Source organism: Armigeres subalbatus, chromosome 3, assembly GCF_024139115.2.
Source record: "Armigeres subalbatus isolate Guangzhou_Male chromosome 3, GZ_Asu_2, whole genome shotgun sequence".
NCBI classification, from domain to species: Eukaryota; Metazoa; Arthropoda; class Insecta; order Diptera; family Culicidae; genus Armigeres; species Armigeres subalbatus.
In genome coordinates this window covers 390,627,376-390,654,548 of record NC_085141.1, presented here as the reverse complement: position 1 = coordinate 390,654,548, position 27,173 = coordinate 390,627,376, and the positions used below count along the sequence as shown (strand labels likewise).

At 44.1% G+C, this 27,173-nt stretch overlaps 2 protein-coding genes across 2 annotated transcripts; both read left to right on the top strand.

Annotated features, from left to right (window-relative positions):
* The first annotated feature begins 2,388 nt into the window (after positions 1-2,388).
* Positions 2,389-8,264, top strand: LOC134223889 (uncharacterized). Its single transcript, XM_062703116.1, has 8 exons — positions 2,389-2,820; positions 3,557-3,584; positions 3,667-3,729; positions 4,212-4,394; positions 4,451-4,624; positions 7,535-7,652; positions 7,731-7,849; positions 7,911-8,264. Exons 1-8 carry the CDS (start codon positions 2,651-2,653, stop codon positions 8,037-8,039), a joined length of 984 nt encoding a protein of 327 aa, XP_062559100.1. The 5' UTR covers positions 2,389-2,650; the 3' UTR covers positions 8,040-8,264.
* A 14,868-nt stretch (positions 8,265-23,132) lies between these two features.
* On the top strand, positions 23,133-26,087 carry LOC134223888 (uncharacterized). Its single transcript, XM_062703114.1, has one exon. The coding sequence runs from the start codon at positions 23,133-23,135 to the stop codon at positions 26,004-26,006; it is 2,874 nt and encodes a 957-aa protein (XP_062559098.1). The 3' UTR covers positions 26,007-26,087.
* The last annotated feature ends 1,086 nt before the right edge of the window (positions 26,088-27,173 follow it).

Here is a 27,173-nt window from a genome sequence, read left to right as displayed (position 1 = left end):
AACTCGTTTGGAGTCATTGCGCCAGTTTGTTGCTATTTCCGTGTGCCGTATGAAAGCTGACATTTCCCTAACTGAAACTAAAACCAGCCAAATTCTGTCCTTCTGTGAAGCGATAATAGGTCAAATAAACGAATATGTATCACACACGGTGACGGCATTCCTTGACCAATTTGCTACTCACATCGAATCAGAACAAGTTATCAAACTGCAGAACAACCTTATAATAGACAACATTTTTAAAGAGGTTTCTACTCCAGTAAAACAACAAGCTTATCTCAAAAAAACAGTTGGATCAATTCCGGAGACAAGAACCATTATGCTGAAAGAACGGGAAGGGAAACGTTTTGTGAAAGGAAAAGAAGCTACCGTTAAGGTAAGGATATTTTAAATATAACCATAGTAAAAATAGTAATACAGTGGCGTAGCCACGGGGTGGTTTTGGGGTTAAAACCCCCCCCCAGAGACGAAATTTTTGAAAGAGATTTTTTTTTCAAAAAAAAATGTTCAGAAAACCCCCCCCAGACCAATTTTCTGGCTACGCCACTGTAGTAATAAGTTATTCTTTATATCTTTTTCAGATTTATGATACTTTTCAATACATCTCTATTATTGAATCGTTAAAACTGGCTTTGAGCCTCCGTGAGCCTGGCATTCCTCCAATATATGCAAGCTATACAGGATATGCGTATAGGAATAGTGCTTACTTTGAGAAATATCCGGATGCTTTGAGAATAATCATTTATGAGGACGACGTTGAGCCATGTAACGCATTGAGCTCCAGATCAGGAAAACAAAAGATTGCTGCTTTATATTTCAACGTGCAGAACCTACCCACACAGTTTAATTCTTCGACGAGATCGGTATTCCCATTGATATATGCGAAGTCTGCAGATGCCAAACGTTATGGCTATAACAGAATCCTAGCACCGCTCATCGTCGATTTAAAAAAAACTAGAAGTTGGTTTGAAGGTATATTATGGTCAAGAGGAGTACTTCATGCGCGGAGCGGTCATTGCTATAGCTGGCGATACATTAGCCGTTCACGAGCTGTTCGGTTTATTGGGACCTTCCACCAATATGTTCTGTCGAGAGTGTACCATAACCAGACCTGAATTCCATGAAGATCCAACCATGAACGCATACCCACCACGTGACGAGCAATGGTACAATACTAATCTTGATCTTCTTCGGCGAAAGAAAATTTCACCAACAGAATGCGGACTGAAACCAGCAGGATGCATCTTAAATGAGCTCAAAGTTTTTCACATAACTAAAAACCATTCATTCGACACCATGCATGATCTGGCGGAAGGGGTGATACCAATCACGATACAGCTAGTTCTTTCTCGATACTATAAGGATAAGAATCTTGGATTTACTATAGATTTTATCAACCATCGACTAGCAACTTTCAATTATGGCTACCGCGATCGTAAAAATAAGCCATCATCCAACATAACAGCGCAAATGCTGCTTCAACCAAAAACTCACAGAATGCGACAAACGGCGTCTCAATATCTTCTTTTTCTAAGAGCTTTTCCGTTTCTTTTCAAACACAAGGTAACAGATGATTGCCCATATATGCCTCTGATTAGTTGCCTTATCAATATAACTCGCATATCGTGTTCGCCAACAGTGCCGGATTTTCTACTTGCGGAACTTGAAATTGAGATCAAAATATTTTACAACATGTTTTTTTGTTTGTTCAAACGACGACCAAACAAATTACACCATCTGTATCATTACCCACAATGCATCAAAGAAATGGGACCATTGCAACAGTACGATTGTCGTGTTTTTGAACAAAAAAACAAGAATATTAAAACACAAATGAACGTAGCAAAAAATTTCAAAAATGTGTGTCTCAGCTTGGCTAAACGACAACTGTTTGCGCAAGTTATCAGTATTGCAGAGCGTCCTTTCAAAAACTCATTAACTTTCCAATCTGGAAAAATGTGTTTGATGAAAAATTTGAAATCAGCTTTTATGTTGGTTTGTAATCCAGAAGACAGATGCTTTTCTCCAAAAGAAATAGTGTTCAATGGGGTCCAATTTCGCGTTAATTGCGTCGTATCACTTAAGACATCCAACATGATTGGGTTCCCTACTTTTGGGGAGGTACAGGAAATTGTTGTAACAAACGACAAACCTAAGATGCTGCTTATATTGTGGGAAACAATTAACTTTGATGATGTTCTGCAAGCCTACCAAGTCGAAAGTACCAGACAAGAAGTGCTAGTTACACTGGAAAACATTCATTGTCACACTACATTCGCGTTTTTGAAAACGTATAATAATATCATCAATTACATATCGCTAAGAATATACAACAATGATTATTAATATTTTGTAATCAACGATTGAAACAACTTTTTAACAGTTCGAGAAGATATCGTCGATATAGAAACATTTTCACAGCTGAATGAAATGGATTTTAATCGTTTAAACCTAAACACTGGACAGAGGAAAAAAATTCAAAAAATTCAGGGGCAAATTGCCAATTACTCAAAGCATACTAAAAAAGAACACATCGATAACGGAGATTACGAGGAATATGAATACATCGAGTATGAAGACGAAATGGGAATTTCATTGGAAAAGGTAATTGTATTACTAATTATAAATACAGCAGTGAAGTACTAAATATAATATGACTACTAAAATTCTCTTTCAGGAATTTGATATTGACTGCTTATTCCAACAGACACCAGAAGGAAGAACTATTATCGAAAAACTAAATGAACAAAAATCTGTCGACAGCAAATTGATCAAAGCGATCACAACCATCTTAAGTGACTATCTCATCAACAGATTTGGATAGTAAGTAAATTTAAATCAAACATAATTCACAATTATTATGCTTGCTTGCTTTCTACTTATGTGACTATTCCATGTGTATGTATTCCATGGGATACTCATGATACTCATTAGTTTTAGCATTATCAAAATCTTACTGAAGTTATTCTCCTAATTTATTTGCACTAAAAAACTACAAATGGTAATACTTAATGCTATAACAAAAAATATATTTACATTCAATAAATTGTTCATTAATCTGATGTCTATCACTACATATATTACTAAACTTGATCAATTTTATATCCAATACACATGGAATTACACAACAGCTTGAAAGTTGAAACCACAAACATGAAGTAGTCTATTAGCATCCGCACTCTGCTGGCAGTTTTTGTTGCCATAATGCTTCGTTTAGACAGGGTAAGAGAGTTGAACAACTCAGTTGAATTCAATTGACTTGTTTAATTTTGTTTTCGTTCAAGAAAGTTGAATGATGGTATTAAGACGTTCAATTCACTTGCCTTGTCTAAACGTAGCATAAGGCAATGTATTAAATACTAAGCGTTGGTCAGAGTAAACGCGACGCGCTGTGTGACGCGACAGCCTTTAACAATCCTTTACATTCGTCATATCACAAGTCTCATTTAATCTGGCTTCACCCTATAGGCCGCGGCGCGCCGGCACGGCATCAATGTATGCATAATCAAACAAAACCAGGAAAAACATAAATTTATGAACTTACTTGTCTCATTCACAGTCATCCAAGTGCTCATCATAAAAACATTAAACCGTCTAAGACGAATTCGTCTTAGACGGTTTAATACATTCCACTAAACGAGCTTAATATATTTTTCTGATAAAAACATTGTTGCAAAATCTCTGGTCAATAAATATGATGTTTTGAGATCGAACAGCGCTGAAGTGCCACAGGTACGTTTGCTATTTTTGTTGCTTGTGTTCTCGCTTGTTTTCTTGTTTCCAATAATATATTATTCACCTTTATTCACTAATGCGGGATCGTTAATCAAGGATGTGAACCAATATTTTACTAGTCAATATTTTAACTAGTGATGTCTAATTTTGTTTCTCGTATGAAATAATCGAAAAAATAATAATATGTCAGAGATAATCGAAGTATTTATTGTTAACGAACAATGTTAGAAATCGATCAATTGGATTAGGGACCATCCATAAATTACGTAACGCTTGGAAGGGGTTGCCCGAAGTGTGACAATTCATACAAAACATTTAAATGATTCATACAAAAAGTGTGACATATATGGGAGGGGGGTTGAAAATGGCCCATATTTGCGTTACCTGATTAATGGATCTTCCCTTACAGCATGAGTAAAAATGTTCATTCCCTTTTATATAATAAATACGTTCCTAATTTATGTTTCCATTCTTTTTAGGCCCTATGGTTTTATCCACACGGACGCGGACATGGAAGACATAGCGGTAAACTGCACTTCCATATAGAGTACCTGGTCAAGAAATTCGAGAAGCAGATTCGACGGACAAAGGATGGAAATGTTGCCATTGAAACTGTGGACACCCTCGTTAGTGATTTAACCGACGATCAGTTAAATGATGTGGTATGATCTCCTGTATTTTTTGTCGAACTATTAATTTAATAAACTTTGCTTTTCAGATTGCCAAATTAAAGTTCATCGTTCCGTCAGAAGCGTCGTTCGAGATAATTAAGTCTGACTGGATGAAAACATTTGAGGCGCGAAATGCATTACGGAGTAAGGAGAATCCAGGAGATTTAATAGAAATCATGATGGAACAATTTCCTTTGTCGACGTCATTTAATGGACAATTGGTAACTATTTCGTATTTTGTAACTTCCTGAAAGCACAGACAAACAAACGTGGCACATAGGATATTTACTATTCAAATTCATAGTCGAAAAAGCACTAACGAAACCTGTCGTTTTCACGAACCAAATAGACTTTAATAGCACGCCACGAGTAAAATATTCTACAAAGTAAAATTCTCAAGTATTATGTTCTGTTTGTCTGTGCTTGAAACACTGTTTTACTTATTTTCAATAAATTTATAATACTAATTACATACCTGCAGCCGAATTCCGGTAAATAAATCTCTTGTAAGAAAAGAAATTCTCGAAGAGATTTTCGAAACTTTCTTATTTTGAAATTCCGACGAAATCGTGAAAGAAATTTTTTGACAGATGAAAAAGAAAACGAGAATTTAAATTTCTTCGAGATTTGAGAGGGAAAGATTCGATAAGAGATTTTTCTGAGATGTAAATTGAAAGTATAATTGTGTATTCAATTCCCAGAATGTGTGTAAAATAATATGGAAAATATTCTCGGTTCTCTAGGAATGCATCCATTGTACTTATTTGCCACTCAAGATACATACTCATGCAATGGCAAGAAAAGAAAAACTTTCATTTAATAACTGTGGGAATGCTAACAAAACGCTAAGTTAAAAATAAGGCCAAGTTTCATTTGGAATGTAAAGCCATTGAAGAAGAAGAAGAAGAAGAATCGCGTTTGATTGATTATTTGATACAAAAAAGTTTCAAGGCAAACATTCTAAAACATCCAAATCATTTCAATATCATGGTATGTGCACAACCAACTATCATAAAAAAAGCTAAGCTAAAGCTAAGCTAAAGCTAAGCTAAAGCTAAGCTAAAGCTAAGCTAAAGCTAAGCTAAAGCTAAAGTAAAGCTAAGCGAAAGCTAAGCTAAAGCTAAGCTAAAAGCTAAAGCTAAAGCTAAGCTAAGCTAAAGCTAAAGTGGCTAAAGCTGGAAGCTAAAGCTAAGCTAAAGCTAAGGCTAAAGCTGGGGCTGGGAGTGGGAACTGAGGCTGGGAGCTGAGGCTGGGTGAGCTGGAGTGGGAACAGGCTGGGAGCTGGTGGGGGAGTGGGTGGGCTGGGAACAGGAACAGGGGTGGAGTGGGAGTGGGAACAGGTGGGAACAGGGGAGTGGAACAGGAACAGGAACAGCTGGGGTGGGAACAGGTGGGGCTGGGGGCTGGGAACAGGGGTGGGAACAGGAACAGACAGGGCTGGGAACAGGGTGGTGGGGTGGGAACAGTGGGAACAGGTGGGGGCTGGTGGAGTGGAACAGGTGGGGTGGGGCTGGGAACAGGTGGGAAGCTGGGGAACAGGGTGGGGTGGGGCTGGTGGAGGAACAGGGGTGGGAACAGGAACAGGAACAGTGGGGCTGGGAGCTGGAGTGGGAACAGGTGGAGCTGGGGGCTGGGTGGGCTGAACAGGGCTGGAACAGGTGGTGGGGTGGTGAACAGGGGTGGGCTGGTGGCTGGTGGGAACAGGGAACAGACAGGAACAGGTGGGGTGGGAACAGGGGCTGGAACAGGTGGGAACAGGGGTGGGAACAGTGGGTGAGCTGGAGGTGGGTGGGTGAACAGGAACAGGGGTGGGGTGGAACAGGTGAACAGGGTGGGTGGGGTGGGTGGGAACTGGGGCTGGGGTGGGTGGAACAGGTGGGGTGGAACAGGGTGGGGGTGGAACAGGTGGTGGAACAGGAACAGAGGTGGAACAGGTGGGGTGGGGCTGGAACAGAACTGGTGGGAACAGTGGGAACAGGGCTGGAACAGGAACAGGGTGGGGTGGGAACAGTGGTGGGGTGGCTGAGAACAGAGCTGGTGGGGCTGGTGGGAACAGGTGGGAGCTAAGCTAACAAGCTAGCTAAGCTAAAGCTAAAGCTAAGCTAACTAAGCTAAGCTAAGCTAAGCTAAACTAAAGCTAAAGCTAAAAGCTAAGCTAAAGCTAAACTAAAGCTAAGCTAAAGCTAGCTAAGCTAAGCTAAGCTAAAGCTAAAGCTAAGCTAAGCTAAGCTAAGCTAAGCTAAAGCTAAGCTAAACTAAGCTAAGCTAACTAAAGCTAAGCTAAAGCTAAGCTAAGCTAAGCTAAAAAGCTAAGCTAAAGCTAAGCTAAAAGCTAAAAGCTGGCTAAAAGCTAAGCTAAAGCTAAGCTAAAGCTAAGCTAAAGCTAAGCTAAAGCTAAGCTAAAGCTAAGCTAAAGCTAAGCTAAAGCTACAGCTAAAGCTAAAGCTAAGCTAAGCTAAAGCTAAGCTAAAGCTAAGCTAAAGCTTAAGCTAAGCCAAATGCTAATGGTTCGGTGTTTTCGAGGTAATAAAGTTAGAGCATTCGTTTTTTTAGACAGTTAGAAATCACAACAATGTTGCTGTTACTGCATATTTTCATCAATAGATTGAATATTTATCTTTTTTTTCCTAAGCAAAACTAAGCAACAATAAGCAAAAGCAAGTTTTATTTTCGATATGAGGATGTTTTGACCAACCGGTATGCAAATAGATGTCAAAAGACATCTAGGGGAAAATATGTGAACTAATATTTTTCTTCGCAAGAAATTTTAGTTTTTTTCTTTCTCTTCAGTCTATCGGAATACGGTATGAAGAGAAGAAATTTTTGGAAAGAGAAAGAGAATCTATAAATCTCTTTTTATAAAGAAATTTTTCAATTTTTTCTTAAACCTTCGGAATTCGGCTGCTGGTATATACTATTCGTACCTGTACCATGGCGATAAGAAAATAATCCCAAGACTTTCTTTAATGAATAGGTATGGCAATCTTTCCTATTTTCTTGTACCATGGTACAGATACCACCTGTGTGTCATTAGTATTATATATCCCATGTTGGGCGTGTTTAAAAACTCCAATCTTATTGAACTAATCAAGCGCTTCATTCATATTTGAACGTTTTTGTATTCATTGTAGATAAACTTGGAATTCAATGAAATGTTTCCAGCAGTCATTGCCAACTGGGGCCAGTGGAGTGCTCTTCAAGAGAAGGTCCTGAACAATTTCAACGACCTGCACTCAACTGTGAACACTAGTAAGAAATTATTTAATTTACCACCTACCATACCTTTCTTGAACATTAAACCTACCATACCATTATTAAACATTTTAGAATTCATACGAACATTGCTGATCATAAAGGATAAAAATCCATCCCGAGGCGTTAAAAGGGTCAATAAAGGATCGCAAAAAATTGCAAACCTCCTGGAAGGCATCATTGAATGGATAAATGTAAATGGCTTTTGATGTATGTAATTGTTATCATTATATTAAACACTACTTTTTGTTATAGCCGGAGGATGATGTCGAGCAGTATACATTGGGCTATCGGAGCAGCACAAATCCGGTGTTGATCATCAAAGCCCAACTGTACTGTGAAGGAGTTTGTTTTATCCGTATTGGAAAACGTTTTTTTTGGTAGACTCCGAAATTGAGGAAGCGTTCGGAACATTAATTAGGACACATTACTTTTTCAACTGTAAATTTGATGCCGCACATGCTAACTTTTTCTCATTTTTTACGGGGGCTATTTTGAACATAACTAAGCCATCCACTACCGTGAATGATTTCATCGTAAAGTTGAAATAAACTGTTAACTGTTTTTTACCAATTTCACATGAATTGATAAATAAAAATTGGTGCATATGAATGGAAAATAAATATTGGTATATGAGTTGCTTTTCTATGACATGTAACATCAATGAATTAGGCAAAAATCTTTACAGCCACTTTCATTTATTGATTGCATTAACTGATACATGTCTAGATAAGTTATCTCATTTTCCTAATTAATATATTCTTATATCCAGCATTTCGCGCACGGTAATATCTGCCGTTTTTTGACACTGCCTAGAAAAGTGTCAAAAAACGGCAGCCATTACCGCGCGCGAAATGCTGGAAATTATTGCACTTTTTGGTTTACAGTATGCTGATATTTCAGTAATGTGATAAAATTGCTGGAAAAACAGCAAATTATTTTGATTTTAGTTTTACTGACCGTCCAGCAAACCATTATCGACATTGCTGAAAATACAGTGTAGTATCTGTCATTTTTATGATTGTTATGTTTGCTGTAAGGGGCCGTACACTTATTACGTAAGCATTTTTTCTGGGTTTTTCGACCCCCCCTCCCCCCATGTAAGATTTTTTTCATACAAATGATTTTTTATTTATATGGTGCGTAAGATATTGACCAACCCCCCCTCCCCCCATAAGTGCTTACGTAATATGTGTACGGCCCCTAACAACAGCAAAGTAAATTTTGCTGGATGAATTGCTGGTTTTACAGCTCGGCAAAATCCAGCAAAATTTTGCTGGTTTTCAGCGAGAAAAATTTGGTGTGTATATAATTAATTTGATGTGTAGTATCGAGAGCTCCCTCCCAGGGAACGACCATTAAATATGCATTGTCTATGGAGTTTACACTACTAAAAATCCACACATATTTATTGGCAAAAATCCATAAATTTAACTTATGATGTATATCAGCGCACACATAACCATTCTCCACGCGAACTACTTATAAAATATATATCCAAATAAACTTTATGTGTGATCTCGAATTAGCAATTATTTAATTTATGTGTGGGTCTATATCGATTATATTAGGGTGGTGCTATTGCAAAAATTTATAACGGCTACACATATATCCTATATAGATATTTTTGGCAGTGTAGGCTCTTGAATATTTCATCCAGTCATATGGTCTCCCCCCTCACCAGCGCCCAATGACGGAGTGCCACAACCAGAATAATGTTACATTCAACCTCGCCATATCATCTGTCATACAAACCTGAAACGACCTGCGCACGATAAGCCCCTTTTTAAACCAGCCCAAACCATCGAACGACACCTAAAATATGAAGCATATTCGACTGAGCCTGGCAGAGCAAAATCATTTTTGAACCACCCTAGTTATTAGTTTGCAGCTGTTGGTGCCGGTGTTTACGTTCGCTCCGCGATCAATTTTTAATCGTTTTTTTGGGCAGAAATAGCAGTTTATATTAAGTTTTCGGTTCAAACAAGTGACTGATTTCAAAAAGTGATGTTTAATTTGCATTCTATCAGCATTTCGGGCTGCTCATGTGCGGAGAAATGAGTAAAAACTTGATTTATTCAATGCCCTTTAAGAAGAAGTGAAGTGCAGTGATAAACCCACGAAACCGCGAACGGCTATTAAATTGGCACGAAACTGCTGATTTATGATATAATTTAAGCCGAAATACATAGGACTCGTTTGAGAAACATGTTCATTGTCACGGATAGTGAATAAATATGCTCTGAACAGGTTAGTAATTTGAATTTGATATTATTAGGGTAAAATCAGCAGTGATTCAAATCGTTCGGGGCTGTCAGTTTGAATATGAATCTGAAACATTCATTTTCCCAGCAGCTGTTCTAGATTCATTGTACAGATTCAATGTACAAAAAATAAAACTGGTATAACGCTCCGTTCTATTTTCTACAGATTTGAACCACGATTGAATCACGAGATTCAAATATTTTCCAATTGTTTTGGTGTATGAATGCATCATTTTATCTACGGATCAATCCACTTTGCAATTACGGCGCCTTTCTTGGCGCCAACATGATGATTTCATTTAATTGAAAATTTGAAAAACATGAATAGAACACTGCTGGGGAAACCAGCGAGTTTGTTCTACTTGGCTCCAGATTCAAACTAGAATAGTGGTCGAAAATTTGGAATGAAACTGAATCACTCCTGATTTCACTCTTATATTATAATTTGAATATTAAACTTTTATTCGATGCTGTTCGATGCATTCGAATGTTGGTGGGAGAGGAATGCGGGAGGTGTGGGGTTGACCCGTGGAAGGTCCGGTGCCATATTGACTGCCATCGTGGTACTCTTCTAACTATGTCCTTAAAAGGTTTGATGCAATTTTACCTGAGACGAGACCTGCAATGACGCTGCTTCTTTTCTCTTGTTTTGACACTTGTTCTTCTTTTCATCACAGTTGACCATCGAGTTTCAACTGTTTACTTGACTGTTTCACCTAAGCCCCAGGTGGACCCTTCTGAGCACAATAAAAGTGTATCCAATTCACGAAATAGTTAATTCATTTTCATAAGGATTTTTATACCGGGAACAAAACACAGGTTTATTACTGATTATTAACAAGCTAAACGGAAGGTTTGGAATACTCGTTAAAGTAAAAAAGTCTTGGTAAAACAAAAATGATGTGGAATATTTTATTTGGGATACCAATACTTTCACTCAAAAAGCTGCTGGTTGCACCTGACAGTTCGTGACAGCAGTTGGCTGGCAGCAGCTGAAGTTACATTTTTTCCTCTTTGCAGGTCTCGTCTCAGAATTTTACCACGCTGTTTAAAAAATACTCAATTATGAGAGTAATGGTTTGAGCCACGGCTAAAATGATTAATGATTCAATGTGTGAATGTACATAAATAGTGTTTTTGTTGATTGAAAAACAAAAATATAATCCAAACTGCTTGATTTATTGAAAAACAAAACCAATAATGAATAATTTATATTGAGCGTCTTAGGGGAAAACGTTTCAATGTTAAAATACTTCACTCTTCCATTTACGTCCGCTATATTCACTTTTGTATCAATAGATACGTATCTGTTGATACAAAAATGAATATAGCGGAAGTAAATGGAAGTGTTAAAAACAATATTGTCGAGCTAGAAACTTTGCTTCGTCGAATAAAACCAGTCGCACCGAATTGGTCAAATCCTTCTAAAAGAAACGCGTTTAACAAAAAAAATCATGGGCTACACACACACACACACACACACACACACACACACACACACACACACACACACACACACACACACACACACATACACACACGACCCCTCCCCATGGCCACTGCGAGTCAGACCGGGACCATTGTCCCTAACCCCTAATCCCAAGGCGTCAAGCGACCCGTGCCGAGGGGATGCATGGCCAGGGGGTGAAATAATAAGCTAGGCCTTTAACGGAGCCTGTGGGGTACCTGGGCACCCTCCACAGTAATTGTCGCTTACCGCGTCATGCTGGGCTCTGGCGTGGTGGACCTCTTTTCCCGAGCAACTCGTGGGACCAAAATGGAAAACCAAGGCAATTCTTCAACTAGTGGTAGTAGTGTAGGCGACAACCCCTTCGCAAGAGGTGGGTTGTTCAGGTCTCCGCCTAGGAGGCCATAGGCAATAGTCGGCAGCTCAGTGCGCAGCGCCAGCGTGGGTCACTTAACCTTCCTCTCGGCTAAAAAAACGCCGGTAGAGGTTATTGACGGCCCATGGCTTGTGGAGGCGATGAACCGCAAACGCGATGGGCTTTCGGCCTTCGAGGTGGCGACGGAACAGCTGGACGCCATCATCGACTTTGCGTCATCGAAGCATAATATCAGTAAGGACCTCAAGAGGAGCTTGCAGAAACTTCGAAAGTCGATGTTGGACGCCAAGCTGGAAAAGGCGGTCAGGACGGCCAAGTGCGAACCCGTGAAATCCATGGAGTCAAGGTCTACCCAGACTGAGGCCCAAGAATTCGCGGATTTGGGCAAGGTCGAATCGACCGAGGACGTGCCAGCGAAGACGGTGGTGCCAAAGTCTGCCCAGACCGAGGCTCAAGTATTCGCGGGCACGTCGAGGGGTAACTGCTCCAACGGAGCAGACACAAAAACGGGGAGACAGTCTCCAGGGGATGAGCTCCTGGGGCCGCCCCAAAACGCGGAGGTTACTACCCCGAACAAGGGTAGTGGGGCTGGGAAGCCGAACCCCGGCCAGGTACCTCCAAAACCGGGGAGGAAGGACCTGGAAAAGTCCGTCCACCCAGGAAAGACGGTGGTAGGGGTTACGGCAGGCTGAGAGCTCTCAGCCGCCCCAGACCAGGGAAATAGAGGGGATGACGCCTCCTGGACCCTGGTCAAGAATAAGAGGAAACCGAAGACGTCAAGGGCCGAAATGAAGGCCCAGGCGAATGAGGGTAGCAGAAAGTCTAGGGTAGGCGCCAATCGCTCCAGGGCGATGCCTAGTCATCAAAACGGACGAGGCTAAGTACTCGGATGTCTTGAAGGCGATGAGGAGTGTCGTCAAGCTCGGTGAACTCGGCGCCGACGTACGTCGAATAAGACGTACCCGGACGGGCGAGATGATCCTCGAGCTAAAGCGGGGCGTCTCGCAAAAGGGCGCCGCCTACAAGAAGTTGGCGGAGGAAGTCCTAGGCGAGACGGTCAAGGTGAGGGCACTCACGACGGAGGTGAATCTAAGGGTTAAAGACCTGGACGAGATCACCGAAGTCGAAGAGCTCGTCACGGCACTGCGGCGACAGTGTGAAGTGGAGGCGTCCACCGCAGCCGTTCGGCTACGGAAAGGTCCAGCAGGGACACAGGTAGCATTGGTTCGGCTACCTGCAGCTGACGCCTCCAAGGTAGTCAAGCTAGGGAGCGTCAAGGTGGGGTGGTCGGTATGCCCTGTGGGCATATACGAGCAACCCGAAGTTTGCTTCAAGTGCCTGGAACCGGGGCACAAGCAATGGGACTGCAAAGGCCCTGACAGAAGCAAGCTCTGTCGTCGCTGCGGATTGGAGGGACATAAGGCACAATGCTGCACGAACCCTCCCAACTGTTTGATTTTTTCCAGCAAAGCTGCGAACAGCAAGCACCCCATAAGGGGTTCGAAGTGCCCGGCGTTTAAGCGTGCTGAAATATCACAGTGCAGGTAACGTAGCTAAACCTGAACCTATGTGATGCAGCCCAGCAACTGTTGTGTCAGACAGTTGCTGAATGGGGAACGGATATCGCCATCATAGCAGATCCTTACCGGGTACCCGCCAGGAACGGTAATTGGGTCACTGATGGGTCTCAAATGGCAGCGATATGGACAACGGGAAATACCCAGTTCAAGAGTTGGTGTCTTCGACACACGAGGGCTTCGTCATTGCCAAAATCAACGGGGTCTTCTTCTGCAGCTGCTTTGCGCCTCCTCGATGGTCGATCGAGCAGTTCGGTCGAATGCTAGATTGTTTGACGGCTAACTTGATGGGGCGTAGGCCGGTGGTGATAGCGGGGGACTTCAACGCTTGGGCCGTGGAATGGGGAAGCCGATCCACGAATCAACGGGGGCAGATCCTGCTGGAATCACTGGCCATGTTGGATGTGGACTTGGCTAATGTCGGTACCAAAAGTACCTACAGCTGGAACGGCGCCGAGTCGATTATCGACGTTACGTTCTGGAGCCCTGGCCCAACCGAGTAGTTCGAACTGGAGGGTAGATGATGGCTACACTCACAGCGACCACCTGGCGGTTCGCTACAGTATCGACTATACGACCAGCATTCAGCGGACGGAAGAAGGGGGGGAGCCCTAGTCCTCGTATGTGGAAGACATCATACTTCGACGACGAGGTGTTTAAGGAAGCGCTCCGCCGCGAGCACAATACTCTCGGTCTGAGTGGCGAGCAGCTGGTAACAGTGCTCTCGCGTGCATGCGATGCCACCATGCCTAGGAAAGTCCACCCTAGGAATGGGAGACCACCGGCTTACTGGTGGACTCAAGCAATTGCGAACCTGCGCCGCGCCTGCCTACGGGCAAGGAGGCGGATGCAGCGAGCACGCACAGAAGAGGAGCGTGTTGAACGACGGGTGGCGTTCGTGGCTGCTAGAGCCGCTCTGAAGACTGAGATAAGATCAAGCAAAAAACCTGCTTCGAGGGCCTGTGTCAAAGTGCCAACGCGAATCCATGGGGTGACGCCTATAGGGTCGTAATGGCCAAGACACGTGGGGCGATGGCCCCTACAGAGCGGTCTCCAGAGATGCTGGAGAGGATCATCGACAGGGCTCTTCCACGTCACGACCCAAGCCCCTGGCCTCCTTCGTGGAGCTGCCAGGAGCCAGGGTGGCCGACGAGGGAAGAGTAACTGTGGCGGAACTTGCGGGGATTGCACAGTCCCTTAGTGTAGGTAAGGCGCCAGGACCGGATGGTATTCCGAACCTGGCCATTAAAGCGGCTATTGCCAAGGCTCCCGAGATGTTCAGATCTGTCATGCAGAGATGCCTGGACGAGGGAGTCTTCCCTGAAGCATGGAAAAGGCAGAGCTTGGTCCTATTGCCAAAGGCGGGAAGACCACCGGGGGGTCCGTCGGCATATAGACCAATATGCCTGCTTGATATGGCGGAGAAGGTGCTCGAGAAGATCATCCTCAACAGGTTGTTGATACGCACGGAGGGTGCGGATGGTCTATCGAGTAACCAGTTTGGCTTCCGAAAGGGTAAGTCGACCGTAGACACTATCTTGTCGGATACCAAAACCGCGGAGATAGCTATCCAGCGTAAGAGGAGGGGAGTTCGCTATTGTGCAGTAGTGACTCTCGACGTGAGGAATGCTTTCAATAGTGCCAGTTGGGCAGCTATTGCAGATGCGCTCCTGCGTCTTGGAATTTGAGTACCTGTACAAGATTCTCGGTAGCTACTTCCAGAATCGAGTACTGGTATACGACACGGAGGCGGGTCGGAAGTGTGTTGACATAACCTCAGGGGTTCCGCAAGGTTCCATACTGGGTCCGGTGTTATGGAACGTTATGTACGACGGTGTCTTGAGGTTGAAGTTCCCGGTGGGCGTGGTAATCGTTGGCTTCGCTGACGATATTACGCTGGAGGTCTACGGCGAATCGATCGAAGAGGTGGAGTTGACTGCAGCCCACTCGATCGCAATTGTGGAGGAGTGGATGAGTTCCAGGAAGTTAGAACTGGCTCACCACAAGACTGAGGTGGTTGTTGTTAACAACCGAAAGTCGGAGCAGCAAGCGGTGATAAGGGCAGGCAACTGCACGGTCACCTCTGAACGCTCCATAAAACTCTTGGGGTAATGATCGACGATAAGCTCACCTTTGGTAGCCACGTCAATTACGCCTGCAAGCGTGCCTCCACAGCTATAGTGGCATTGTCCCGGATGATGTCAAATAGTTCTGCGGTTTATGCCAGCAAGCGCAAGCTTCTGGCTAGCGTTGCTCTGTCCATACTGAGGTATGGGGGCCAGCTTGGGGCACGGCCCTGGGTATTAACTGCTACAGAACGAAGTTAGAAAGTACGTATAGGCTCATGTAAAGTTGCGAGCGCGTACCGTACCGTGTCGCACGATGCACTCTGCGTCATCACCGGTATGATGCCTATTGACATCGTTATCGGTGAAGACATAGAGTGCTTTGAAATGCGCGGCACGAGAGGCATCCGTAGGACTGTCAGGTTGGCCTCAATGGTCAAATGGCAGCGTGCGTGGGACAGTTCCACTAAGGGTAGATGGACACATAGGTTGATACCGGAGATAGGTACGTGGGTCAAGAGGCGCCATGGGGAAATCACTTTCCACCTGACCCAGGTCCTTACAGGCCATGGTTGCTTCAGACAGTACCTACACCGGTTCGGACACTCGGCCTCGCCCGAGTGTCCGGTGTGCGTTGGTTTAGAGGAAACGGCGGAATACGTGTTGTTCGTGTGCCCGCGTTTTCGCACAATGCGTGACCACATGCTTGCCACATGTGGTCTGGACACTACCCCGGACAACCTAGTCCGGAGGATGTGTAAAGATGAAGTTGGCTGGAACGCCGTTTTATCGGCTATCGTCCAAATCGTCTCGGAGCTACACAGAAGGTGGCGCGTGGACTCGAGGGATGGCTAGTTCAGGCGCAAATAAGAGGTGGTCCAAGGGTTCGGAGTCGGCTTCATGGGTCATACCGGTGCCCTGTGGTCGAACTCGATCCTTTTATCGAACAAGTGGCCGCGTGAAAAACAACATGGTATCGTCGCTTTCGCGGCGTCGGTCAACCGGGCGGGTTCCGAGCCCGAGGACGGAAAGGGGTCCTCGTCAAGGCTGGGGCAGGCGTAGGCACCGCGTCGGCAAGTCCCTCTGTGTGCTGGCGAATAGGCCCTATCGCAGAAAGGTCAATTTGGGGTGCACGCGGCATCATCATTCTTGATACCAGTCGTGCAGAGGGAAGCAGGCGCGAAGTCGACCCTGCCCACCTTCCGAGGACATAGGGCGTGGTAAGGCCACCTGGAAAGCCGGCAATGCGCTGGCACGATACCATGGTGTTCTTCTAAAAAGCGAGTCACGATGTTCGATGCTGCAAGGACACGCAGCTAACCTCGAGGGTGCGTTATGCACTGGCCCCCTTTGAAGCATTACTTTCTGGTTGTACCGAAGGGACGATGGGCTTGGCGGCAATGGAAACGGTTTAGCTGGTCGGGGATGCAGTCCTGCCTCCCTCATTGGAGGTGGCCCCTAACCCAGCACTTCCTGGTCAACCCAGGATGTCTGTTGAGCAGATTCCCCCTCCATTGTTTAGGAAGAAAAAAAAAAAAAACACACACACACACACACACACACACACACACACACACAGGGGCAGCAGGGACTTTGTCCAAGGGCTTGACGACCCCTCCCCATGGCCACTGCGAGTTATACCGGGACCATCGTCCCTAACCCCTAATCCCAAGGCGTCAAGCGACCCGTGCCGAGGGGATGCATGGCCAGGGGGGTGAAATAATAAGCTAGGCCTTTAACGGAGCCTGTGGGGTACCTGGGCACCCTCCACAGTAAGTGTCCCTTACCGCGTCATGCTGGGCTCTGGCGGGGTGGACCTGTGTTCCCGGGCGACTCGTGGGACCAAAATGGAAAACCAAGTCAATTCTTCAATTAGTGGTAGTAGTGTAGGCGACAACCCCTTCGCAAGAGGTGGGTTGTTCAGGTCTCCGCCTAGGAGGCCAGAGGCAATAGTCGGCAGCTCAGTGCGCAGCGCCAGCGTGGGTCACTCAACCTTCCTCTCGGCTATAAAAACGCCGGAAGGGGTTATTGACGGCCCATGGCTTGTGAAGGCGATGAACCGCAAACGCGATGGGCTTTCGGCCTTCGAGGTGGCGACGGAACAGCTGGACGCCATCATCGACTTTGCGTCATCGAAGCATAATATCAGCAAGGACCTCAAGAGGAGCTTGCCGAAACTTCGAAAGTCGATGCTGGACGCCAAGCTGGAGAGGGCGGTCGGGACGGCCAAGTGTAAACCCGTGAAATCGGTGGAGTCGAGGTCTACTCAGACTGAGGCCCAAGGATTCGCGGACTCGGGCAAGGTCGAGTCGACCGAAGGCGTGCCAGCTAAGACGGTGGTGCCAAAGTCTACCCGGACTGAGGCTCAAGTATTTGCGGGTACGTCGGGGGTGACTACTCCAACGGAGCAGACACAAAAACGGGGGAGACAGTCTCCAGGGGATGAGCTCCCTGGGGGCCGCTCCAAAACGCGGAGGGTTACTACCCCGAACAAGGGTAGTGGGGCTGGGAAGCTGAACCCCGGTCAGGTACCTCCAAAACCGGGGGAGGAAGGACCTGGAAAGGTCCGTCCACTCAGGCAAGACGGCGGCAGGCTGAAAGTTCTCAGCCGCACCAGACCAGGGAAATAGAGGGGAATGACGCCTCCTGGACCCTGGTCAAGAACAAGAGGAAACCGAAGACGTCAAGGGCCGAAAAGAAGGCCCAGGCGAATGAGGGTAGCAAGAAGTCTAGGGTAGGCGCCAATCGCTCCAGGGGCGATGCCCTAGTCATCACGGCGGACGAGGCTAAGTACTCGGATGTTTTGAAGGCGATGAGGAGTGACGTCAAGCTCGACGAACTCGGCGCCGACGTACGTCGAATAAGACGTACCCGGATGGGCGAGATGATCCTCGAGCTGAAGCGGGGCGTCTCGCAAAAGGGCGCCGCCTACAAAAAGTTGGCGGAGGAAGTCCTAGGCGAGACGGTCAAGGTGAGGGCACTCCCCAAGTAACAATTCTGTTACCGTTGGGTTTTATATGAATTTTAATAAGGTTTTATTGTGGGAATAATTAAAGCCTATTGTTTTATGGTGGTCATAAACAATGCTATAGAACAAAGGTTTTATATCACTATTAAGATATCCATAAAACTCTAATAAAACATGTTTTAAAACTGAACTTTTTGGTAACTTTGAAGATTTAAAAATAGTTTTATTATTGCTTTCAAATGCGTCATAAAACCAGTTTGGGTTACTGCTTTAAAACTACTCAACGTGACTGGATCCATTCGCCATGTTGAATTTGGAAAGCAGTGTTGCTGTATAACTTATACGTGAATCATGCAATAAGACGCATAATGAGGTTAGCATATTCATATCGACATAATGTGAGTGCCATGTGTTTCTGATAAATTTAAGATGATTAATTATAGTCGATAACAAACACTGAAGAAGTTTCCAAGTAGGAAACGAAATGCGTATCTGCTTGTTGATACATAAAAAAGTTAATAGTGGAAGTAAATGGAAGAATAATAGTCTTTTAACCTTTTAACCTTGAAATTTAAGATGCTTCTCATTTCCCAAATTTAAAAACATAGCTTAAAAGGGACAGGTAAAAAATCCCCTGGTCATAAGAATCTCCGGTGTTATCCAATAACACCAATAAAAGTTTGTCAAAAACAATTTGATTTCTGTCAATAGTAATTATGTTCTTTGAGAAGGGTTATTTGAAAATTATTGAACTGTAACTCTTATGTTAGTTTTGATTTTAATGTGGAAAATGAGACACATAAATATGAAATGCTGTTAAATATATGCACTTAATTGGATTGCGGCTTTTCATGAAAAGCCGATGCGATGAAGAATCATTTTATTTCACAATGATTTCGAGTTTCACCAAATTACACCAAAAATACGAATGTGTAATATTCCATATATTCGTAGGTTCACTAATTTCAGGAAATTACTAGCATTCGTAGATTTCTTATACGGATCCGCAAATCCGCCGAGAGCTTTAATTTCCACAGATTTGGCATCTTTGCCCGTAGGATGAAAAAGTGCTTCCCGCCTCTGCCACTAGGCTGCATGTTATCGAACCTAAGGCCATCTGTTGTAGGGAAGTGTAATCATGACAAAGTTTTATAACCAGTTTAAAACGGTCATGAAGTAACCAAGGAGAATTATTAAGGTTATCACAAAAGCCATTGAGCTATTTATCGCCAGATTTTTTGTTTTCATAAAAAGGAATGTCGCCATGTTGAAACAATGATCAACGTCATAGCCGTGATTCAAAAAAATACATCAATTACGATCAAATAGACTATTCATTAGAGGAATAGAATTATTTCTGAGGTTTTTTGATAGAACCACGGTTACTTTATCACAAACTATTTGAAATTGAAATATTTTGAGTAGTTTGGAAAATTATTAAATTTCCTATTTTCATGTGATTATTTGATAATTTCGAGGCGCGTTGATTTTAAGCTTCTACAAACTCAATATTCACAATAAATTTGGTTGCGCATGTCATTCTGTTGTATGAACTTCTTAAATAATGCTTCATTTTCAACATCAACCATAAGTAGAATCAGAAGCATTATTTTTCACACATCACCTTTACATAGGGAACATTGTTATCTAGTGAAAATGAAAACAAAGGCAATGGAATGACAATAAATACAATCCATAATATGAAATTTAAACAGTTTTATTGTTACTCTTATGATGGTCACGACAACCTCTTATAGAGTACCAACAAATTCAATACAATGTTTTATTCTTGTTTTATTACTACTCTTAATATGGTTTTAAAAAATTCTTCTAGATTGGTCCATTAGGCCGGAAGGCTATCTTAATGATGTTATGCAGAGGTTTTGGTGGAGTTATTAGTTTTATTAGCAACTGGTCATGAAAACCTCTTATAGAGTATGATAAATCTTAAAATGTTACTTGGGTCACGACGGAGGTGAATCTAAGGGTTAAAGACCTGGACGAGATCACTGAAGTCGAAGAGCTCGTCACGGCACTGCGGCGACAGTGTGAAGTGGAGACGCCCACCGCAGCCGTTCGGCTACGGAAAGGTCCGGCAGGGACGCAGGTAGCATTGGTTCGGCTACCTGCAGCGGACGCCTCCAAGGTAGTCAAGTTAGGGAGCGTCAAGGTGGGATGGTCGGTATGCCCTGTGCGCATATACGAGCGACCCGAAGTTTGCTTCAAGTGCCTGGAACCGGGGCACAAGCAATGGGACTGCAAAGGCCCTGACAGAAGCAATCTCTGCCGACGCTGCGGATTGGAGGGACATAAGGCACAATGCTGCACGAACCCTCCCAATTGTTTGATTTGTTCCAGCAAAGCTGTGAACAGCAAGCACCCCATGGGGGGCTCGATGTGCCCGGCGTTTAAGCGTGCTGCAAAATCAAAGTGCAGGTAAAGCAGCTGGATTGCTCGGCTTCGCCCGAGTGTTTGGTGTGCGCAGGTTTAGAGGAAACGGCGGAACACGTGTTGTTCGTGTGCTCACGTTTTCGCGCAATGCGTGACCACATGCTTGCCACATGTGGTCTGGACACTACCCCGGACAACCTAGTTCGGAGGATGTGTAAAGACGAAGTTGGCTGGAACGCCGTTTTATCGGCTATCGCCCAAATCGTCTCGGAGCTACACAGAAGGTGGCGCGTGGACTCAAGGATGGCTAGTTCAGGCGCAAATAAGAGGTGGTTCAAGGGATCGGAGTCGGCTTCATGGGTCATACCGGTGGTCATGCTCTGTGGTCGAACTCGATCCTTTTATCGAACAAGTGGCCGCGCGAAGAACAACATGGTATCGTCGCTTTCGCGGCGTCGGTCAACCGGGCGGGTTCCGAGCCCGAGGACGGAAAGGGGTCCTCGTCAAGGCTGGGGCAGGCGTAGGCCTCGCGTCAGCAAGTCCCTCTGTGTGCTGGCGAATAGGCCCTATCGCAGAAAGGTCAATTTGGGGTGCACGCGGCATCATCATTCTTGATACCAGTCGTGCAGAGGGAAGCAGGCGCGAAGTCGACCCTGCCCACCTTCCGAGGACATAGGGCGTGGTAAGGCCACCTGGAAAACCGGCAATGCGCTGGCACGATACCATGGTGTTCTTCTAAAAAAGCGAGTCACGATGTTCGATGCTGCAAGGACACGCAACTAACCTCGAGGGTGCGTCATGCTCTGGCCCCCCTTTGAAGCATTACTTTCTGGTTGTACCGAAGGGACGATGGGCTTGGCGGCAATGGAAATGGTTTAGCTGGTCGGGGATGCAGCCCTGCCTCCCTCATTGGAGGTGGCCCCTAACCCAGCACTTCCTGGTCAACCCAGGATGTCTGTTGAGCAGATTCCCCCTCCATTGTTTAGGAAGAAAAAAAAAACACACACACACACACTCACACACACACACACACACACACACACACACACGCACAAATAGACATGTGCTCAGTTTTTCGTGCCGAGTCGATTGGTATATAATACTATGAGTCTTCTTTCTTTTGGTACAACTTTGTTGTATGCGGAAGGCAAAAATGTATCATTGCAAAAAAGATGATAGTGTTATGAAAACACGGAGTAAATGAATGCATGTATTAGTTAATAAGCAAAAAACTAGTTAAAAAAGATGATCTCCTTAGTGAAAACATTACGCAATCATTCGCCTAAACTGGAGAGAGATCTGGATCTGGGAAAATTAAATTACCGGTGACGTAGTCAAACTGGGTGGCCCTTAAACAGGCACTGTACAGTCTCACTGTAACACCCATTTGTTGGGCAATCTAATGCTAATTTAATAGTTTTCTAAAATGACTGTCATCATTTTCGTCCATTTAAAATAGGACAGCTTTGCTCGGGATCAAATCGTTCCCATGCAGCGTCGATTTTTAACCCTTAAATGAGCAATATTGTTTTAAAATAACATACCGACGGAGTATAATGAACTAACAAAGTGAAAATGGTTGCTGACAGTTACTGCCAACAATATTTGTTGGTTATCTTGCGTGTATGATTATCTTTTTTTCATTCTTCATTAAAATTAAGCAACACCAAGATCAATAACTTTTCAATAACTATCGTCCGAATGACACCCCCCCCCTTGGTTAGGCTCCGAATTATGGCACGTCAAAATTTTTGGGCGAATCTACGGAAATGATGTTGAAAGAATCTGGCATCTCCGTACCATCGGTAATCTGTTGATTCCTGTTAATTCGATGACACACACATGTTTTGTCAAACGAATATGACGCATTCGACTAATAAATCTGGCATTTTTTTTCACTTATTGAAAGTAAGCCTATTCAGGACTCCGAAATTTGCTATATGAAAATTATTAGTGAACAGGAATGAGTGCATCTGAAGTAAGTCAACCCTTGCACCATTACTGCTCCTAATGCATCACATCTTCAAAACAGAAGAAAAAACATTGCATTAGGTAGGTATCTACAATCTTATCTCCTTAAAGCAATAGGAAATGTTCCGGATGAGGTCGCTTACATTCCATTTTGTACCGTGTTATCAATAAGCGGTGACATTTTTGATAAAACGATTAGCAATTTATGCCCTATCGAATTGTCCCCTTCTAGCAATAGATTAGACCGAATTGCCAAAATTCGCTTAGATTACGAATTATCTGCTAGATCTGCTATTGGCTTATAAACGACTAAAAAGTTTACTTAAGTCACACCGCTTTAGAAGTTACAGTTCAGTGTCGAATCGTACGAGGATGGTAAGCAGAAACCCCTCGAAAATGGTCAGCTTAATGCTGCTTGCAGCAGCAGTAGCAGTTACAGTCACAATTCCGTCCGCTTCTGCACAGCTGGAAAACTTCTGCCACGCAGTAATTGCAGGCATCTTCCCGCATCCAGATCCGAGTTTGTGTTTCATGTACATCGCATGCGCGTTCGAGGAGTTATTCCTGTACCAGTGCAACCAAAACTACGTGTTTAACGAGACCAGTTTGGAATGTGTTCCTGGCTATTGGGAGGACTGCGGTCGGGATGTAGATCCGGAACTGGAAGCAATCTGCGCTGAAGTTTCCTACGGAGTATTTGAATATGAAGCAAACTGTGCCAAATTCATTTTTTGCGAACGTGGTAGACCAACGCTGATTGAATGCCTGGAAAATGAGATATGGTTCCAGCAGCAGGGGTCCTGTGTGTTTGGAAACCGAGACACTTGTCAACCGGGTGATCCATTCTGTATGGGGCTACCAAATGGACTGATACCACACCCGGAAGGGTGCGATAAGTTTATTGAATGTGTGGATGAGCGAAGTACTGTTACTCAGTGTGACAGAGGAATGATCTTTGAAGAAGGTGGTACATCATGTGTTATCGGAAGTACGCAAACGTGTAGCTCATCGGAAAATATTTGCAACGAACAACCCAACGCTCAACATCCACACCCGGAGTTTTGTGATCTTTTGATAAATTGTGACGGAAGTGAAGCTACGTTGGAGGCTTGTTCGGTAAATGAAATATTCCGGCCCGATATTTTGTTCTGTGTACCTGGCGATCCAACTACATGTATTCCCAGTAGACCGGAGGTTGCTTGCGACGGAAGACCGGATGGAAGAGTTCCACATCCGGATCAGTGCAACTTGTTCATTGTGTGCAGTTCGGGCAGTTCCTCAGTGCAGTCTTGTCCAACTGGAAACATTTTTCGACCAGAGATTTCAGATTGCGTTACCGGTAACTCGGACACTTGTGAGTTCATGGATGGAGTATGCGCCGGCCGTCCCGATAGATACGTTATCGAACATCCAAATTACTGTGGATGGTTCATATGGTGCATCAGTGGACAGACAAACGTTTTCCAATGCCCCACTAATGAAATATTACGGCCCGATATGCAATTTTGTGTACCTGGTGATGAGGATACTTGCGAAGCTACTGAAATCGACACAATGTGTGAAGGCCGTTATGGGGTGATTTATCCCCACCCGGATCGCTGTGATGTATACATTTGGTGTGAGGAAGGGAGTCTGACCATAAACTCATGCCCCTCGTATACGATCATACAACCAGGAACCATCCAGTGCGTAGCTGGCAATCCGGAGACCTGTGAGCTTTATGACGGTCTTTGTCAAGGAAGACCAGACGGCATCATTCCGCATCCTTCGCAATGTCACCTTTTCATAGAATGTTTGTCAGAACAAGTTAGTCTGAGGCCATGTCCCGAAGGTCATATTTTCGAATCTTCGTTATCGGAATGTGTCCCTGGTAATACGGAGACGTGTGATCATCTTGTCGGATATTGCACTGATCGACCGGATGGAGTAATATCTCATCCAAATCGTTGCGACTTGTTCATGATTTGCACCAGTGGAGTAACATCGGTTCACCAATGTCCGTGGGGAGAAATCCTTCGCCCTGATATGCAGTTCTGCGTACCTGGGAACAGTGACACTTGTGAGTTCACGCCAATAGAAGGAATGTGTGATGATCGTGAAGGACCGGTGATCTACCCACATCCCTATGATTGTGCTCAATTTGTGAGATGTCAACAGGGACAATTCATCGTCGAAAGTTGTGCAGAAGGAAACGTATTGCAGCCAGGAACAATCCAATGTGTGGCCGGCAATAGCGATACATGTGAACTGTATAATGACAGATGTATAGGAATAGAGTATCAAGTCATTCCACACCCATCCGAATGCCACCTGTTCTTGACATGTTACTCTGAGCACGCGTCGGTAGGTTCCTGCGCCCGGGGCATGGTGTTTATCAATGGATTATGCGTTATCGGTGATCGAGATGCTTGTGAGTCCTGGCAAAATGTTTGTGCAACATTACCAATGCAGATAATGGAGCATCCAAACTTTTGCGATTTGTACATCGAATGTCGTGATGGCCTCACTAGCATGGGTTCATGTTCTGCCGGATTGATCCTGCACCCCAATATGCAGGTTTGCACACCTGGTGTTCAAGACACATGCGAATTTATCCCGGAGGAAGAAATGTGCGTTGGTCGAACTGCAGGTCGGTTTCCAATACCAGATCAAACACAATGTACCGAGTATGTGACATGTTCAAATGGGGTTGGTACGACCGGTTCTTGTATGGATGGAACTGTTATGCGGCCACGATTCATTGACTGCGTTCCTGGAAATGAAACTACGTGTGCGTCCTATCCACACATATGTCTGTGGCGTCCAAACGAGAACATTCCTCATCCCACAAGGTGTGACATGTTTGTAACTTGCATTTCGGAAATGCCCAATGTAGTCCCCTGCCAGCGAGGTGAAATTTACAGTGAAGCAAGAGATTTGTGCGTGCCTGGAAGCGCAGAAACTTGCGTGTCCTTTGAGAACCTCTGTGTGGGTCAAGATGATGGGCTTCTAGCACATGCCGTCTATTGCGATGTGTTTATTGTCTGTACATCGGGGGTTGCTACCGTGCAAGCCTGTCCCAGCGGGGAAATCTTCGTTCCAGCGCAGCAACAATGTCAGCCAGGAGATGTTGAAACGTGTGTCGTGCAAACAAGGAAAACCTCATCGAACACCAAGATATTGATAGATATTGATGAGCAAAATGATATTAGCATAAGTATAAACGAAACGATAAGGGCCGCCTTCAGGGACCCCAGTTCATTTTTGAAAAAGACTTTATCATCGAGTTGAAATAACTGAAAAACAAATAACTAAACAGTTGAATTTTTTTTATATCTCTAAATACTATCTGACATAATTTTAAATCTTGAAGTAAACCTTTATTTAACATTAATGAGGCGTGTTTTGGGATCATGTGTGATGGAAATAAAAAGTAAATTATACAGTAAGACAGCTATCGTTCATATCACATTGTTCTCCATGGATTAAATCAAGCTGTCAATAAACATACTGACATACAACATACTTTCAATAAACATAGACTGACATACGGAGTGACTGTCTTAACTCGAAGCCCGAGCCCGCCTTTAGACAGAGCTTTCAAAATCGAAATAAAAATCTGGAGACTACTGCAATGCATTAGAACTACCTCCAATAGATATGAATTAAGGGAAATAATAAAATCTCCTTTTTATATTGCGCGAGAAAGCTACCACCAGCGCTAGGTGGATTAATCTGTTTTTTTTTTTAATTTTCAATTGTACGTTATTCTTGAAGTTCTTGATTTTGATCAATAATATGAACTTCAATGCATGTTTAAGAGTGGTTTATAATTCTATTTCTTTAAAAACAAAAGTATTGAAAGGTTGGTAATATGTATTTGATTCTTTATGTTTTGTTCGTTACACTTCAAGGAATGAAATACGGTTGCCTCTCCACATCTCGATATTGAAAGGACCATCGAGATAAAGAGAGATCGAGGAATGGTCGAGGAATGGGAGGAAAATTTAAATGGCTCTAGACCTGTGCGCCGACCTACTTTGAGCCGGCGGCGGCGTCCGCAATTTTCTAACGGCGGTGGCGGCGCCGGCTCGGATCGGCGCGGTTGAAAATTGAACCGTTTGTTAGAGAAACTGCATATGTATCATTTTTGACCGAAATGAGATATTTATATATTCTGGAAGTAGCTTCCGAGAATCTTGTACAGGTACTCGGGAGTTCCAAGACGCAGGAGCGCATCTGCAATAGCTGCCCAACTGGCACTATTGAATGCATTCCTCACGTCGAGATTCACTACTGCACAATAGCGAACTCCTCTCCTTTTACGCTGGATAGCTATCTCCGTGGATTTGGTAACCGACAAGATAGCGTCTACGATCGACTTACCCTTTCGGAAGCCAAACTGGTTACCTGGTTACGTACCTCCGTACGTATCAACAATCTGTTGAGGATGATCTT

What these genes read in the sequence shown, in the direction of transcription:
- LOC134223889 (XM_062703116.1), top strand. Translation starts at nt 2,651, where the DNA reads ATGACTACTAAAATTCTCTTTCAGGAATTTGATATTGACTGCTTATTC. An exon ending in CGTCATTTAATGGACAATTG is followed by an intron (nt 4,625 to 7,534) that starts GTAACTATTTCG and finishes TATTCATTGTAG; the next exon opens with ATAAACTTGGAATTCAATGA. An exon ending in GCACTCAACTGTGAACACTA is followed by an intron (nt 7,653 to 7,730) that starts GTAAGAAATTAT and finishes TAAACATTTTAG; the next exon opens with AATTCATACGAACATTGCTG.
- LOC134223888 (XM_062703114.1), top strand. Translation starts at nt 23,133, where the DNA reads ATGGTCAGCTTAATGCTGCTTGCAGCAGCAGTAGCAGTTACAGTCACA.